This window comes from Biomphalaria glabrata, chromosome 16 (assembly GCF_947242115.1).
Source record: "Biomphalaria glabrata chromosome 16, xgBioGlab47.1, whole genome shotgun sequence".
NCBI lineage: Eukaryota > Metazoa > Mollusca > Gastropoda > Planorbidae > Biomphalaria > Biomphalaria glabrata.
Genome location: NC_074726.1, coordinates 13,163,615 through 13,177,656, shown reverse-complemented (window position 1 = coordinate 13,177,656; position 14,042 = coordinate 13,163,615). Strand labels below are relative to the sequence as shown.

The 14,042-nt window shown below is 31.3% G+C and overlaps 2 protein-coding genes across 7 annotated transcripts in view; one reads left to right on the top strand and one right to left on the bottom strand.

Annotated features, from left to right (window-relative positions):
* LOC106062037 (uncharacterized) overlaps positions 1-8,733 on the top strand; it is a 44,588-nt gene extending 35,855 nt beyond the window's left edge. For 3 of the 4 annotated variants that reach the window (XM_056014635.1, XM_056014633.1, XM_056014634.1), the window contains 9 exons: positions 491-545; positions 722-823; positions 1,160-1,314; positions 2,481-2,530; positions 3,236-3,433; positions 4,124-4,244; positions 4,993-5,076; positions 6,146-6,206; positions 7,766-8,733. In XM_056014635.1, coding sequence (XP_055870610.1) covers positions 491-545; positions 722-823; positions 1,160-1,314; positions 2,481-2,530; positions 3,236-3,433; positions 4,124-4,244; positions 4,993-5,076; positions 6,146-6,206; positions 7,766-7,821 — 882 coding nt within the window. In that variant the 3' untranslated portion in view covers positions 7,822-8,733. The remainder of the gene's footprint in view (positions 1-490; positions 546-721; positions 824-1,159; positions 1,315-2,480; positions 2,531-3,235; positions 3,434-4,123; positions 4,245-4,992; positions 5,077-6,145; positions 6,207-7,765) is intronic. The other variant, XR_008775452.1, reaches the window with a different exon arrangement.
* Positions 8,734-8,842: 109 nt separating this feature from the next.
* The window catches only part of LOC106062036 (leucine-rich repeat and death domain-containing protein 1-like), a 36,455-nt gene continuing 31,255 nt past the window's right edge, over positions 8,843-14,042 (bottom strand). For all 3 annotated transcript variants that reach the window (XM_056014637.1, XM_056014638.1, XM_056014639.1), the window contains exons 8-11: positions 12,181-12,441; positions 11,934-12,017; positions 10,683-11,280; positions 8,843-9,754 (exon numbers count right to left, since the gene is read on the bottom strand). In XM_056014637.1, the coding sequence (XP_055870612.1) occupies positions 9,456-9,754; positions 10,683-11,280; positions 11,934-12,017; positions 12,181-12,441 (1,242 nt within the window). In that variant the 3' untranslated portion in view covers positions 8,843-9,455. The remainder of the gene's footprint in view (positions 9,755-10,682; positions 11,281-11,933; positions 12,018-12,180; positions 12,442-14,042) is intronic.

The window sequence follows — 14,042 nt, the reverse complement described above, 5'->3', positions numbered from 1 at the left end:
ACAAAACCATCATTAATTTCAAAGTAATATTAGTTTTGTAGATGTGAAGTCCTACCTGCTAAATATCATACTTGTCAAGTGGCCTGGTTCTCTGTCTTGAAAATAGAAGATAATGCTACTGACCCAAACACTTATAAAGTCAACATGACTATGTCAATTCTCCAAGATATGCCACTAATAGACATCTTGAAACTGCAAAGTTTATTTATAGTGTATCAAGAATATGATGAGAATAAGAAAAAGATTAATAATAAAAATGGTTATTTTAAATTTGGGCACTAAAAATATTTTTCTTACCTTGTTTGGAAAACATATTTTTAAGCATTTCACTATATTAGAAAAGTAGTCTTATTAATTGTTTAAAAACATGCAACTCAACATTTTAGTTATTATATTTTTTCCCTTCACTATCAGGTTTAATTAAAGACATAATCAAAATGCTTTTTTTTTTTAAAATATATTGCAGAACCTTTTTATTTTGTTATTGCAGCTGACAAGTAAAAACTTTGATGGAAATACACTAGTGAATGATTTATCTTCTCAAGGTAAATTGTAATGATCTTAGCATTCATATTATCTCTTCTCAAACAAAATTTTAGTTAGATATAATATATAGCTGAAATAAAAAAATGAAATATATAATTGAAGCTAAGAAAAAAAATCTTTCTTACATACAGTATACTAGCACCTTTTTTACTGAGTGTAGTTTTACAATTTACAGCGGCAATAGTTGGTAGTCACACAGCCATAGATCTTTACACACATAGCCTTTCATCTATAGTTTCAAAATCAAGTCAGAAGACTTCTTCAGATGCTCAGGAAGGTACAAAAATATTTTTGTTGGCAACACTATTTTAATTTGAGTTTATAGATAAGTTTATTGTTTTAGCTCACAATTTATTAATTAAGTATATATTTGTATCTTCCATAACCTAAGTATGATATATTATTGTTAATTTTAATAGAATATTGTTAAAAATGGTTAACTATAACAAAAAGAAATAAATGAATAATAATAATATGTGCAAAATATTAGTAATATTAATACAAATAAAATCTATAACTCTATTACAAGATTTTTGTTATTTAATTTTTCTACTTTATTTACTTATAATTTAATCAACATCAGTGAGGTTCTAAACGTTTTTCTCCTGAAAAGGAATTCAATATGATGATCAAGATGTAGAGAAAGTTAAAACTGTTGACTCAGAGCCTGAAAGTAAAAAGCTTATAAGTTTACCAGCTGTAAATAGTAGTTACCCAGTACAGTACACAGTGATTGGTGCACCTGCTCCTCAGTACAGACACACAAAGGTAAATGTCCCATGTCTAAATTGTCATTCAATAGCTAAAGTTCCATTTATGATTTTGTGAGCAAAAAAAAAATGTTACTTTCAGATTCTTATGCCAAGGTCTAATATAAAACTGAGTAAATTAGAGAAATAGTCCAGACCTTTATTTTAAGAAATCATTTTGAAATCAATTTATGTCTCCTCCACCTTATGCACAGATTATAGACTTACTTGTTTAAAATTAATCCAATACTTACAGCAAGAATGATGTAATTTTCTTCCAATAATAAATTTTCAAGGAGAAGATAGAGTTTATTCCTTTCTGTTGTTAGTGGTTTGATAAATTTACTTTTAGATTACCAAGTGGGTAATGTAGGATGTCTTATTAGAGCTATTCAAATGCACAGACAAACCCATAAAAACAAACCGAATCAGTATTTAATCCTAGTAGCTTCAAGTTGTCAGCAAAACAATGCTGAACATGAATGTAGATTGGTTGTATTCTTAATTTTCTAATCAATATATTAAGATAATGAAGATAAAAAATATAACAAAACAAAGACACTGTCTCCCAGGGTTAAAGCAAGTTGGTGCCTAAGCTGGTCTATAAAATATTTCTGTTGTCACCTCTGTTACATCAACCACCTTTCAGCTCACCAAAAAAGCTGCCTTTGGCATATATTTGTCCCTCAGATGGGAATATGGGATACTTGCCATGTCCAGCATATCTGTCAAACCATAAGAAGTCCCTCTATACTGTACATTGTACATGCCAGCATTTGCATGAACATTGCTGTTTGTAGTGGAGTCTTGCCAACGTATGTACATGGTGGAGAGCTTACATCTTTGGTGAAAGCATTCAAAAAGTCTTAGTTGTTTTATGTATTGTATCCATGTCTCAGATTCATATAGAAGTGTTGAGAGAACCAATGCTTGAAAGAAAATGATTTTTGTAGGCAGGCAGAGCAATTTATTCTGCCAAACTCTTGCCTGGAGGCATCCAAAAGCATTACCGTCCATGGTAGATTTGAGTTAGGGCTTGAGTTTGAATTATTTATAAAAGGAATTCAGTTCTCTAAATTAATTTACTAAATAATCTGCAACTATATTAATAGTTGAGAATCTTAAAATACATTTATATTGAATAATTAATACAATAAATGGGTTACTTTTGTCTTATTGCTTCAGGAAAAAGCAAATAACAATATCAATAATACCAACAGTCAAGATGGTAATGGGTACGTTTATTATAATTCTTGTTTTAGATATTTTTTTATGTTCTAGAAGAATTTAAGCACACCAAAAATGCTGACTGATTGTGGGCTATTTAACAATAAAATCTATGTCACTGTAAAAAAAAAATAAAAAAATAAATTAAATTTTTTATAAATAAACATATTTTCAAATCCCTAAGAATTCTTTGCCAAGAGATGCTAAAAAAAAAATTGTAGAGGTAGTCCTAGCTTATTAACAGTACCACTTAATTAATGATGATTTAAAAGTACAATGTTTTTATATTTGTAAGTTATAGTTTAAATGCAATTATAATTTTAAAAAAAATCTCCCAGCTCTATTTTGCACGTTTTCTTTAGGTTGATGGGTTCCAAACGGAGGACACATATTGTAATATTGGTTTAATGAAGGTTAAATAGCATTTCAGTTGTTCTTGTTTGATTTGTAAAAATGCATTGCTTGAGTCTTTTTATAATTTTATCAAAATGGGGATTCCATTTATTTGTAGTTCACAATTTAAATAATAATAATATTTTACTTTAAGTGCAGATATTTGATTATTGCAAAATCAAAAGTTTCTCAAAAGCAATTTTTTTTCCAACAGCATAATCAATATTAAATGCAGAATAATTTTCTACATCTCATCAAATTATAACCTAATCAGTTTTATTTTCAACTATAAAATATTTTCATACTTTATTTTTGTACAGTAAGGGACCTAGCAATGAACTTGTGACATCAAAGCACAATTTATGGTCCGATCCTCAATACAACAAATTAGAGACATATATGCCTTACAGTAATAAGCATAACAGGAATGAGTATGACAGACAGTTTCCAGGAATCCTGTTACCAAACATCGAATTGCCTGTTTTACCTGGTCAAGATACCACCTTGAAAAAAGAACTGTAAGCTATATTTTTTTTTAAAATTGTAAATGACATATTAAGTGTATTGTTAAATAAATTATTTAAATGATTCATACATATTGGCAAAAAAGAACAGCTACTAGAGATTATAAAGGTCATTGGACTGGAGGACCAAATATGTATCTGAAGATCCACAGCAAGGGCCTTAGTTTGATATCTGTTTCCAATCTTTTTATATTTAAGAGCAAAATAAAAGTAAAAAAATGTAGCCTTAGCAAAATAATTTCTGAAATAACTCTCTAAAAAGTGATCTTCTTTGACATTTGTTAAATGAATCTTTACTAATCTTTTACTATTTTCAATAACAAAAAAGCTTAAAGGCTGGTTTAATTTTTATATGTGCACATTTAAAATCTCATTCAAAGGCCAAATGGGCAGGCAATCACCTTACAATATACAGATGTACATATAGATTTCCTAGGGTTTTTCTCAATTTAAAATCAAGAAATGAAAGAAGAATGACTTATGATCCTTGCATGCAAAGAAGCCTCATGCAAACATTGGCATTCATAATGCAGAAAAAATTGTGATAAATAAAGAATTTGGAGAATATTGGCCTTTCGACAGTATTGAGTAACTAGCTGAAGGCTAAAAGTTTTAATAGGGTTACATTCCTTGATGATTTGCTTAACAGCTTTGTTTTACCTTAATATGTGTTGTTGCTTTAAGTCTTTTAGCATTCTGTGAGGGCCTTCCTACTTTAAATAGAAGAACACCTAACATATCACCACTTCAGCTTAGAAATGATGATTTAGATAAGAGCTTTACCAATCAAACAGCATCATGTCTGGTTAGTTAAAAGTTGTTCTTATATGTATGTGTATTCATTTTTAAAAGTCATATTCAAGCCAAAGATTGAAAGATTAAGTGTAGCAAAGACTTAAAGACAGTAAGGAATTTTTGTGTATAAATGTTGTCTTCCTTTCATTCTCACTGAAATAATTCAAGTAATACATGTAACTATGAGAACTGAGAAAAAGAGAACAGTCTCACTGAAAGCTAGTGGCTATAACCAAATCTTCTGTATAAATAGCAAATATTCTGTTTAAGTTTAAATTGTGGAGCTCAGTGGCTGAGTGGTTAAGTGCTTGACTTCCAAACCTGGGGTCCTGGGTTTGAATGTCTGTAAAGACTGGGATTTTGAATTTTCAGATCTCTAGGGCACCCCTGAGTCCACTCAACTCTTAAGGGTACCTGAGTTTAATTGGGGAAAGTAAAGGTGGTTGGTCATTGTGCTGGCCACATGACACATGCTCGTTAACTGTTTGCCATAGAAATAGATGACTTTAACATCATCTGCCCAATAGATTGCAAGGTCTGAAGAGGGAGGCTTTACTTTCCTTTTACTATGTTAGTTTGAAAAAGACTGACATTTGATTCCTTTTTAGAGCTTAACACTAAATAACAATTTTTATGTTGACAATTATATTGTTAGTTCACTGTTCAATGGTATAGAATCATTACAAATTTTGACTGGTATCAATATTTATTTAATCTGAATTCTAACTTTCTAATTTTGTATCCTTTCCTTAATTCAGTTCTCAAGGGATCACAGAAGTAAAGGACATTCTCACTGTGAGCATATGAAATGTGCACACAAGAAGATGCACAGATATATTTCTGTAAGTCAACTCTAATTTAATGAAGATGTTTAAAAAAAAAAATTTAACATCTGAAGAAGATAAAAAAAAATTAGCCTTTAGTTTTGTGGTATAGAATTTTGTTTTTGCTATACATAAGTGTGTCAATTGGATATTTTACAAAGTATTTTAATTTTACTCAGTGGTTGAGAAAATGTGGTTATTCTGGGATATACTAGAGAAATCACATAATTTTTTTTTATTGCAATTGTATCTTGATAATCTACTAACTCGTTTACTTTTAAGAGATGTTTAAATACCCATAATGTAGAGTCAGAAATATCTCAAAAACCCAAATAAAAGATCCCAAGCCATCCTAGGTATTTTAGATTTAAAGACTTGGTTTCACTGCATTTTATTACATTCCATTTTTTCTATAACATGCAGAAAGCTAGATTTAAAACAGCATCATTATAAAGTCATATCCCTAGCCCACACAGATATTTAAACTGGTGCAATCAAATGCTCTAAAAATCTTTAAAAAGTATTAGAACTCAGTTCACCACTTTTATTAACTTTGAGGAAAACTCCTGTCAAAAAGGAAAAAATTTCAATTGAGATATTTTGAACAGATTATTTAAATTTTAAAAAATTACTTTTGTATTTCGCAACTTTTACTGTCCAATCTCTTTTGTGGACTTTTGGGGGTTATCTAGGAGAAGAATTTCCATGCTGCGTTTTGGCACTCTGCAAACACTCAACTTGAGTCTAGATTTAAACTCGAGCACCCTTGATAGGCAGCCAAAGCAGTTCATGACACTCAGCCTTACATCCCACACAATTGATTAAAAAAAAAAACATTATATATTGGATATTTTCATAGATGGATGCAAATCTATAAATAGAAATCTTTTTGGTGTATCTGGTGTACAGAATAATGGAAGTATTGAGAATGCATTGAGATAAAATTGTTCTCTGGTGGGCAAGATGTGACACGATTTTCTCTTTGAAGCTTGGCCCATTATTGCCAGTTTTCATAATTTGCAATGCACTAATGCTAGTAATAATTCCAATCTTCACTAAAAAATAAAAGTCAACAATGTGTTTTCAGATTTCGAAATTTCTATCAAATGTAAGTCTTTCACAAAGAATGTGTGATTTATCAACCAGATGTAAGTAATGTTTTATTTTTTTCAAATCATATTGCATTTTAAAAATAATGGGGAAGTCAAACTGTTACATGTTTATGTCTATTTATCCATGTTGTGTGTTTGTTTTGTTTGTAGTCTCCCTTGTTCTACTATTAAGCGTGTTCACATGTTTTTCTCAAGTATGTTATTAGTGTGTATTACATTGTCCAGTTAGTTATTTCATCTTCTTGTTCATGATGATAAAATGGACTTGTATCTTAAACATCAATGTTGTAATTAAATCCTAATTGATAATATAACACAAACAAGTCTATTTTTGCTGAGCAAATGTTAACATTATTTTTTATACATAAATATAGATATTGTACTAATATATCCCCTTGTCTAGCAAAATGATGGTAAAATAAATGTCAATAAGTAAAAGGGAAATAAACAGGAGTTTTTAGTTTATATAAATAATTATTTTATTATTAGTTTCAAGAACATTACAACTAACTGGATGCCTGATGTTGGGACTTCATACTTAGTTCAAACACTGCTGTCCTGCAGTAAGCTAGGTTTAAATTATCTTCAATTAAGGAATGTTTAGATATAAAAAAAACGCAGGACTACAGTTTTCTCTTGACTAGTTGGTTACTTTTGCCTAAAGTTGTAAAATGTGGCATAAGTCTCATTTTGCCAAACATATATGCACTGTTAGGGGTGGCCATGTGTGAGTGGTCAACACATGACCGAGGCCAGTGTACTATGAGTGATCAAGCCTGAGTGAAAGACATTATTGTGAATATGTAGCCTGTGATCATTAAGTGACATTTAACAAAGAAGCTCACAACTTGAATTTGTCTTGTCAATTTTTTTTTAGATGGTAGTGGCTTTTTGTCTAAATAAAAAAGAGAGAGACATAATTTAACAATAAAATCAAAAGTAAACCTCCCTTATGTGACAATGGTTAAGTTCACTGGTTGCTGAAAGTATATAAAGTATTTTATAGCTTTGATATAGACCAGTGACCTTTACGTCCTCCAACTGAGGCCAGTTACACATTCTAAGCAGATTCAACTTCGAGGCCTGCACTTTCAGTCTTCATCCTGACTCTTGCCATAAACATTAGAGTGCTAAGCTGCTGTGCCTCTCTCTTTTTCCTTATGTATTTAGTGTTAATTTGGATTTCAGAAAGGGTAATTCAAATACTTTTATTACTTGAATAAAATTACCAGAGTTTCATTTATAATAGTGAAACTATATTGAAGGTGCTGTGGCAGAGTGGTAAAGAGTTTGGCTTCAGAACCGGGAGTCTCATGTTCAAATCCTGGTGAAGACTGGGATTTTAAATTTTAGGGATCTTTGGGTGCCTCCGAGTCCACCCAGCTGTAATTAGCTGGGGAAAAGTAAAGGCGGTTGGTCGTTGTACTGGCCACATGACTCCCTCGTTAACCATGGACCACAGAATTAATTACCTTTACATCATCTGCCCCATAGATCCCAAGATCTTAAAGGGGAATTTGACTAACTATATCAATATTGATCAATAGCTATCTACATTCTAACAACATTTTCTCATTTATTTATTGTTTGTTTAGTGAAAGAAAAAACAACTTTTGGAATCTCAAGGTACAGTTATGTACAAGATTACTGATATGAAGAATATTTATTGCCTGTTGTGATATCTACTGTGATTAAATGTTACACTTATAGTTGTAAAATATAAGTGCCTCAAAATGAATAGCTTAATACAAAATGAACTATTTTATTTAATAAAAAAAGTTATTGTTTTATTAAAAAGTAAATATTAAAGAGAAGCTGGGGTATGATGAACGTATATCTTGCGTGGCCATTTTACAAATGTTTGCTCTAATCATGTATTGTTTTTCGTAATGCACAATTGTTAAACAAATTTCCCCACCAATAATAAAGATTATTTTCCCTATGTCTGAATAAATTTTTTAAAATTATTTGTATCTGTTAAATTAGTAAGTTAAATACATGTTGACATTATCACCAATATCATTTGGTTTCCAACTGAAATTTATGCCCCATTTTGAATTATTAAATGCAAGTTTAGGCTACTTCCTTTATTCAACAAATATTAAAACTTTTAAAAAATTATATTTTTCATTTCTTTTAATGATTAATTTGGTCATGATTGACAGAAAAATAACACTAGTTATTTAAGAAAGAATCCTGAAGATTTAAGTTTAGTTGAGATTTGCTAATCTGCAGTATATTCTCTTTTTCTTTTTCAGTAGCTGAATGATTTTTAAAGTCAAATACTTTCGTAGGCCTATACATAAAAAAAAATAGAATTGCAAACCACTAGATATGATTTATATTAAAATGATGTTCTTAACTTTTTCTTTAATGCTCTTATACTATATTTCTATTCATAAATTGCAATAAAGTTAAGAATGAAGAATATTTTCAACATTATATGTAATGTAACGATTTAAATTTGTTTTCACAATATATAAAATTAATTTTCCTGTTTTCAAATAAATAGTGAAATTAATTGAGGTAATATTTTTCTTGTTACTATTTCTGTAAATTTTTTTTTTACAGCCCTATGTTACATGTATCTTTTAAAATGTATTCAAATCCTAGTCAAGGCATCAATAGTAACAAAAAGGGTGTTCATAATAATAAAACAAACACATTTCACCTATTAAAAGTTATCTTTTTTAATGAGGGATTTAGAGTCTTTAAATAATTATACTGCTTTACTGTACAAAATAAAAATATAGAAGATATACAGAATAAATTTGTAATGTAACAAAATTAACAATGTTTTTGATTAAGTATAAAAGTATCAAATTTATTATATATTTATCCAAAATAGAAAAGTGTATAGATGTTAATATAAAAATCAACAAGTACTATAATTGTTTTTAGCAACATGTGAAAATTGGCAATGCTTGCTTGATTTTTTCTATACTTTTGACTTAATTATATATAGGAATGCAAAAACCAAAAAAAAACCAATCTTCTTGATCTATTTCAAACCAATAATTTTAGAAGTTTCAAGTTTTGTAAATAATAAAATCGTTCTATAATATCCAAATGGCTTCAAAAGGTTAACCGACTATCCTAATATCCACAGTCTATATATCTTGATTATTTCATATGCAAATTTATGTACAACAATCAGATATTTGCTACATAAGTAAAAAGTTGATTTTAATAAATATACCCTATTTAAAAATATCCATTTTAAAGCTATTACTATTTGTTTAGCTACAAACTCTCCAACACAATCTTCTCCTAAAATAAGTCTTCTCACAACCTTAATCTTTGTGCAAAGATTTTCATTGTTTTCAATTTAGAGGACACATGGTCAAAGCTTATGATATGTGTAATTCTGATCAGCTCATCAATAGTGGCCATGGGTCCAAAGTAGTCTTTCCAGTGCCTGAGACTTGCAATTATCCTTTCTGGCAATTGGTCTCTACCAGCAAATCTGGTTTCCAGTTCCATGATATGCTCCTCTGGGACTTTCAGTTTTTTCATTAAAGCGCGAAGTTGTGACTTTGTTAGGTCATCTTTTATTGAATGAAACATTCTTTCTAGTAGAAGTTCTAGAAATAAAAATGTTAAACAAGCAAAATATGAAAAGATCCTCTTTTTATAAAACAAAGCTTATCTTAGGAGAAGAACTCCGCATTTTCTCCTATATCACTCTATAATGTAGAAGTTATTTTCCTTATTTGAAAACAGACAAAATAATTTATTAAGAATAATTAATTGACTAATAGGTTAATTTTTAAATTGATTTATGTTTTGTTAGGTAGAATAATTAAATGTTTAAAGTTTGAACTTGGTCTGAGAATGGAATGCAATGGTGCATTATAGGAATGCATGGGTCAGGGGAACCCATTGCGTTGGCTTAAGGTACTGTGACTCATGAACAAATGGATGTGACCGGGGATGAAATAACAAGTCACCGATTGAAGAATGGGTGTGGGAGAAATAACATGTACAAACTTTTTACCAGACAGACAGAGTTGATTTAAACTTTGTTAAAAGCTAAACAACATTGTCAAAGCAACTTTTAAAAAGAATATTTTATAAAACAAGATAAACATCATCGATTCTTATCCATTAACACACATGATTCAATTCAGCCTATATAATTAATTAATTAATTAATGTTCTATGAAAAAGAAAAATAATAATGAAGAGAATTAAAATTAAGTAAATCTTTGACTTATACAAGTTCAAATTATCTGGATTCCACTGTAGGTTTGTCATAAGATCCATTTATTATAAATCTCTCCTCAATTAAACATTATTATATAGCCCTCAAATGAACCATTTTCCTATGTGGTATGCTCTTCAAAAAGTCATCCAGAGTCTACCTGTGGAACACTATCATCCCTTCCATCCTGTAAGAAGCTATTATTATATTATTATTTCTAAATGCACATCAAAACTGAACAAAAATAATTATACAACTCCCCAGCTAATGCATTGAAAATAAAAAAAAAGAAAAGAATGTTCTCTCACCTTCTCGCCTAAAAGCTTTCCTCAAGAAAAGGCCAATAGGCTGTAGCACTCCGCTGACACAAACATCCATTGGTGGCACCTTGAGCTGATTGTCGTAGAGCCTCAAATCTCTCATCAGGATGAGCTGATCAAAGTCTTTTGGAAGAGAAGTCAGCTGGTTGTTGTTGAGGTGCAGCAACTGCAGCTTCTGCATCTGGCAGAAAGTGTCTGGCAAAATCCAGATCTCATTGTGGTCTGCATACAGGTGCGTCAGGTTCACCATCTTGCTTATGGTCTTAGGTAGGGTCCTCAGGGTATTATGGCTGACTACTAATTCTTTGACTTTCAGCAAGCCAATCTCATCAGGCAGACTGGAGATTTTGACCCCATTTCTTTGGTCAAACTTGAAGGTGACCAAATTGGGGACTCCACAGACCTCTTTAGGGAATTCAAAAAACTTGTTGTTTGACAAATTGAGTTCATTCAGACTAGTCATTTCACAGACATTGATTGGTACATATGATAGAGAATTGTCTGAAAGGTCTAGGCCATGCAACTTGGAAAGACTGTATAACTGAGGTGGAATTTCTACTAAAAGATTTTCTTTTAAGTTAAGTACCTGAAAAAAAAAAAGATAAATGTAGAAAATTCACAAAAAATTGTATTTGTAAAGAAACACTAGACACTAACTTATTACTCATTTTTATATTAAAGTTTTGCTAATTTATTTTTCTTTAAGCTAATATACCATTAATGATAATTTTTAATGTATCAGTAAGCTTCTTGTAAAACCTAACAGCCAAAAAAAAATATATAATAAGAGAATCAGCTCGATTAAGAGTAGAGGAAAAAAAAGGTGTGCCACTACTTAATATGTTTCATCAAACAGGACTGATAAAAAATTCTAGGTGTTATTCCAACCATGCTAGGAATGATCTTTAGCACAAATGGATAGTCATTACATCAAATGGAGACAGTTAAATCTTATAAGTTAAAGACATTACTTCAAAAGAGAAGATGATTACGCCTTTATCAGAAAAGCAACAGAGAGAGAACTAGAGAGAATGTCAAGGTTAGGGTTAGCAATATTTGATAGGGAATGGACTAACAATCAACATATTTTTTATGGTGACTCATTTCAGCTTTTGATGAGATAAACTAATTTCTAAGTTGGCAGGAAAAGGAGCGATTTTGATTAGGAAAATAGTGTCAAGTGTCTCGTAGTCATCTCAAACCCTCCCAAGGCCATGACATTCCAGATTCCATACATACCTTAAGATTCTGTAAATCACTAATTTCATTGGGTATTGACAGCAAATTATTGCAGGATACATCGAGAACTTCAAGAGATGTCACCTGATTCAAGTAAATATTGATTCTATTCAGTTTACTGCTGGTGTCAGCATACAAAGTGTTACTTATGTACCTATTTTACAATAGGATATTTATAAGCAAGATTATGTTTGAAAAAATATACATAAATGCCAGAATCATTTTATTATTGATATACACCACCTACCTTACAAATAGCCAGGGGAAAACTACTGATTCGATTGACACTCAGATTGAAATGTTTGAGGAACAACAGACCTGCAAAAGTCTCAGGGACTTCCTCTATTTGATTGTCTTCAGCTGCCAGAACCTGCAGCACTCTCAGGGCCCCAACACATACAGGGATGGATGTGAATTCATTCTGTGATATAAGAAGAGTGTGCAGCTTCTGCAGGGTGCCAAGCTCTATGGGAAGTTTGGTTAGGTGATTGTTTACTACACTTAAAATCTGTTTTTTTAAAAAAAGATACAATTGGTTGACTGACATCAAAGAAAAAAAAAGTGAGATGAGCTTTTGGGGTATTTATTGGGGGCTAACATTGTGCAAACACAACAATCTTAACATAGAACATTGGTTTTAAATTAGAACTTGAAGCCTGGTAGAAAAAGAGATCAAATTACAACATAGAAGCACATTTCAACCACAAATAAAAAGGAACAATTACATGAAAGAAAAAGGGCTAAGGGGAAAAAAAAGCATATTATACATTCACCAATTAAATAAACAGTATACTAAAGCTATTGAAAGTATTTACAGTTTTTTTAAATATTGAAATATTTTGAAAGCCAACTGAATGGTTTTAAGAAAAAAAGGATAGCTCAAATAAATTTTTTCTTCCTTGTTCAGTTTATTAGAATAGGCAGAAATCTTCTGTAAATATTTTCATTGTTTTTAAATTGTGCACTATTGGTGTAACAATAAAATGTTGCAACGCTTTATAAAGCCATGCAAAATATATTGCAGAATCAAAATAATTCTTAACATTAATTGGAGAAAAAAATGTTCAGTTCAATGTTTTTTAGTACCGGTGACAAATAAACTCATATTTAATTGGAGAGTTTAGATGCAAAACCTAGATTTTGTTCATCTGAATGTATTTAACACAATTAATAAACGTTTTCTAAGTTGATGGAACAACAGGCATTGAAAAAAATTAACAAAAGTTTTCAGACATCTATCGCTCAATGTTACTATTTCTTTAGCATGTTTTTTAGTCAGGCATTTTTTTGTCTTACACTGATTTTTTAAGAGCCACTGAAGCAACTAGTTCTAGCACATACCTCACAGATGTTATGACATGATTAGGAATTAGTTAGGAATTAGTTATTTGTTTCGGGAATAGGGTAAAGTTTTAATTAGCGACAAGTGACGTGACAGATCTTTTAAAAAGAAGAACGCTCTAAACGACGCTAGAAGGAGGACGCTTATTGTAGAGTAGGAGACTTGAGTACGACATTATTGACATTGGACGATTCCCTTTTTGAGTATTAAACATATTTGTAGAACAACATATCAGCGTCGAATAGATATTTGATTGTTTCGGCCTTTCGCCGGTGTTACTGAAGTGTTGAGTTCAGCGTTACCTACAGTCAGATCTACACTAGACAGATTGTCAAGAATCAACACCGCGCAGAGGTCGTAACAACGTGGCGACCCCTGACTCGGAGCTCACTGGCAGCAACATCAAGAAGAATAGAAGCCCTCTGTTAGGAGGAGGCAGAAGTTAACGTCATCGGCCTAGTCTGCAGCTAGACCCTGATTATACAGCCACGTCGGCGAAGGAAAGCCAGTGAGATCCTGGACTCGTAGACCTAGGAGGTAACGAAACATAGATCTAGATCTACATTTGTAATTTGTAAACGCCCATACGTTGGGGCATCGTATTGAAGCCTGTAGTTCGGTTTCGAGGAGGCTACAGTTGCTGAAGGGAAGAAAACCGTCCTGTCGAAGCCGTACTGAAGAGATATCGCCTGCCCGGCATCTTGAGAACGAACGTGAAGGTCACCTCTGCAAGGCCAAGATCGACCGTTGAGGTCACGCCCGCCAAA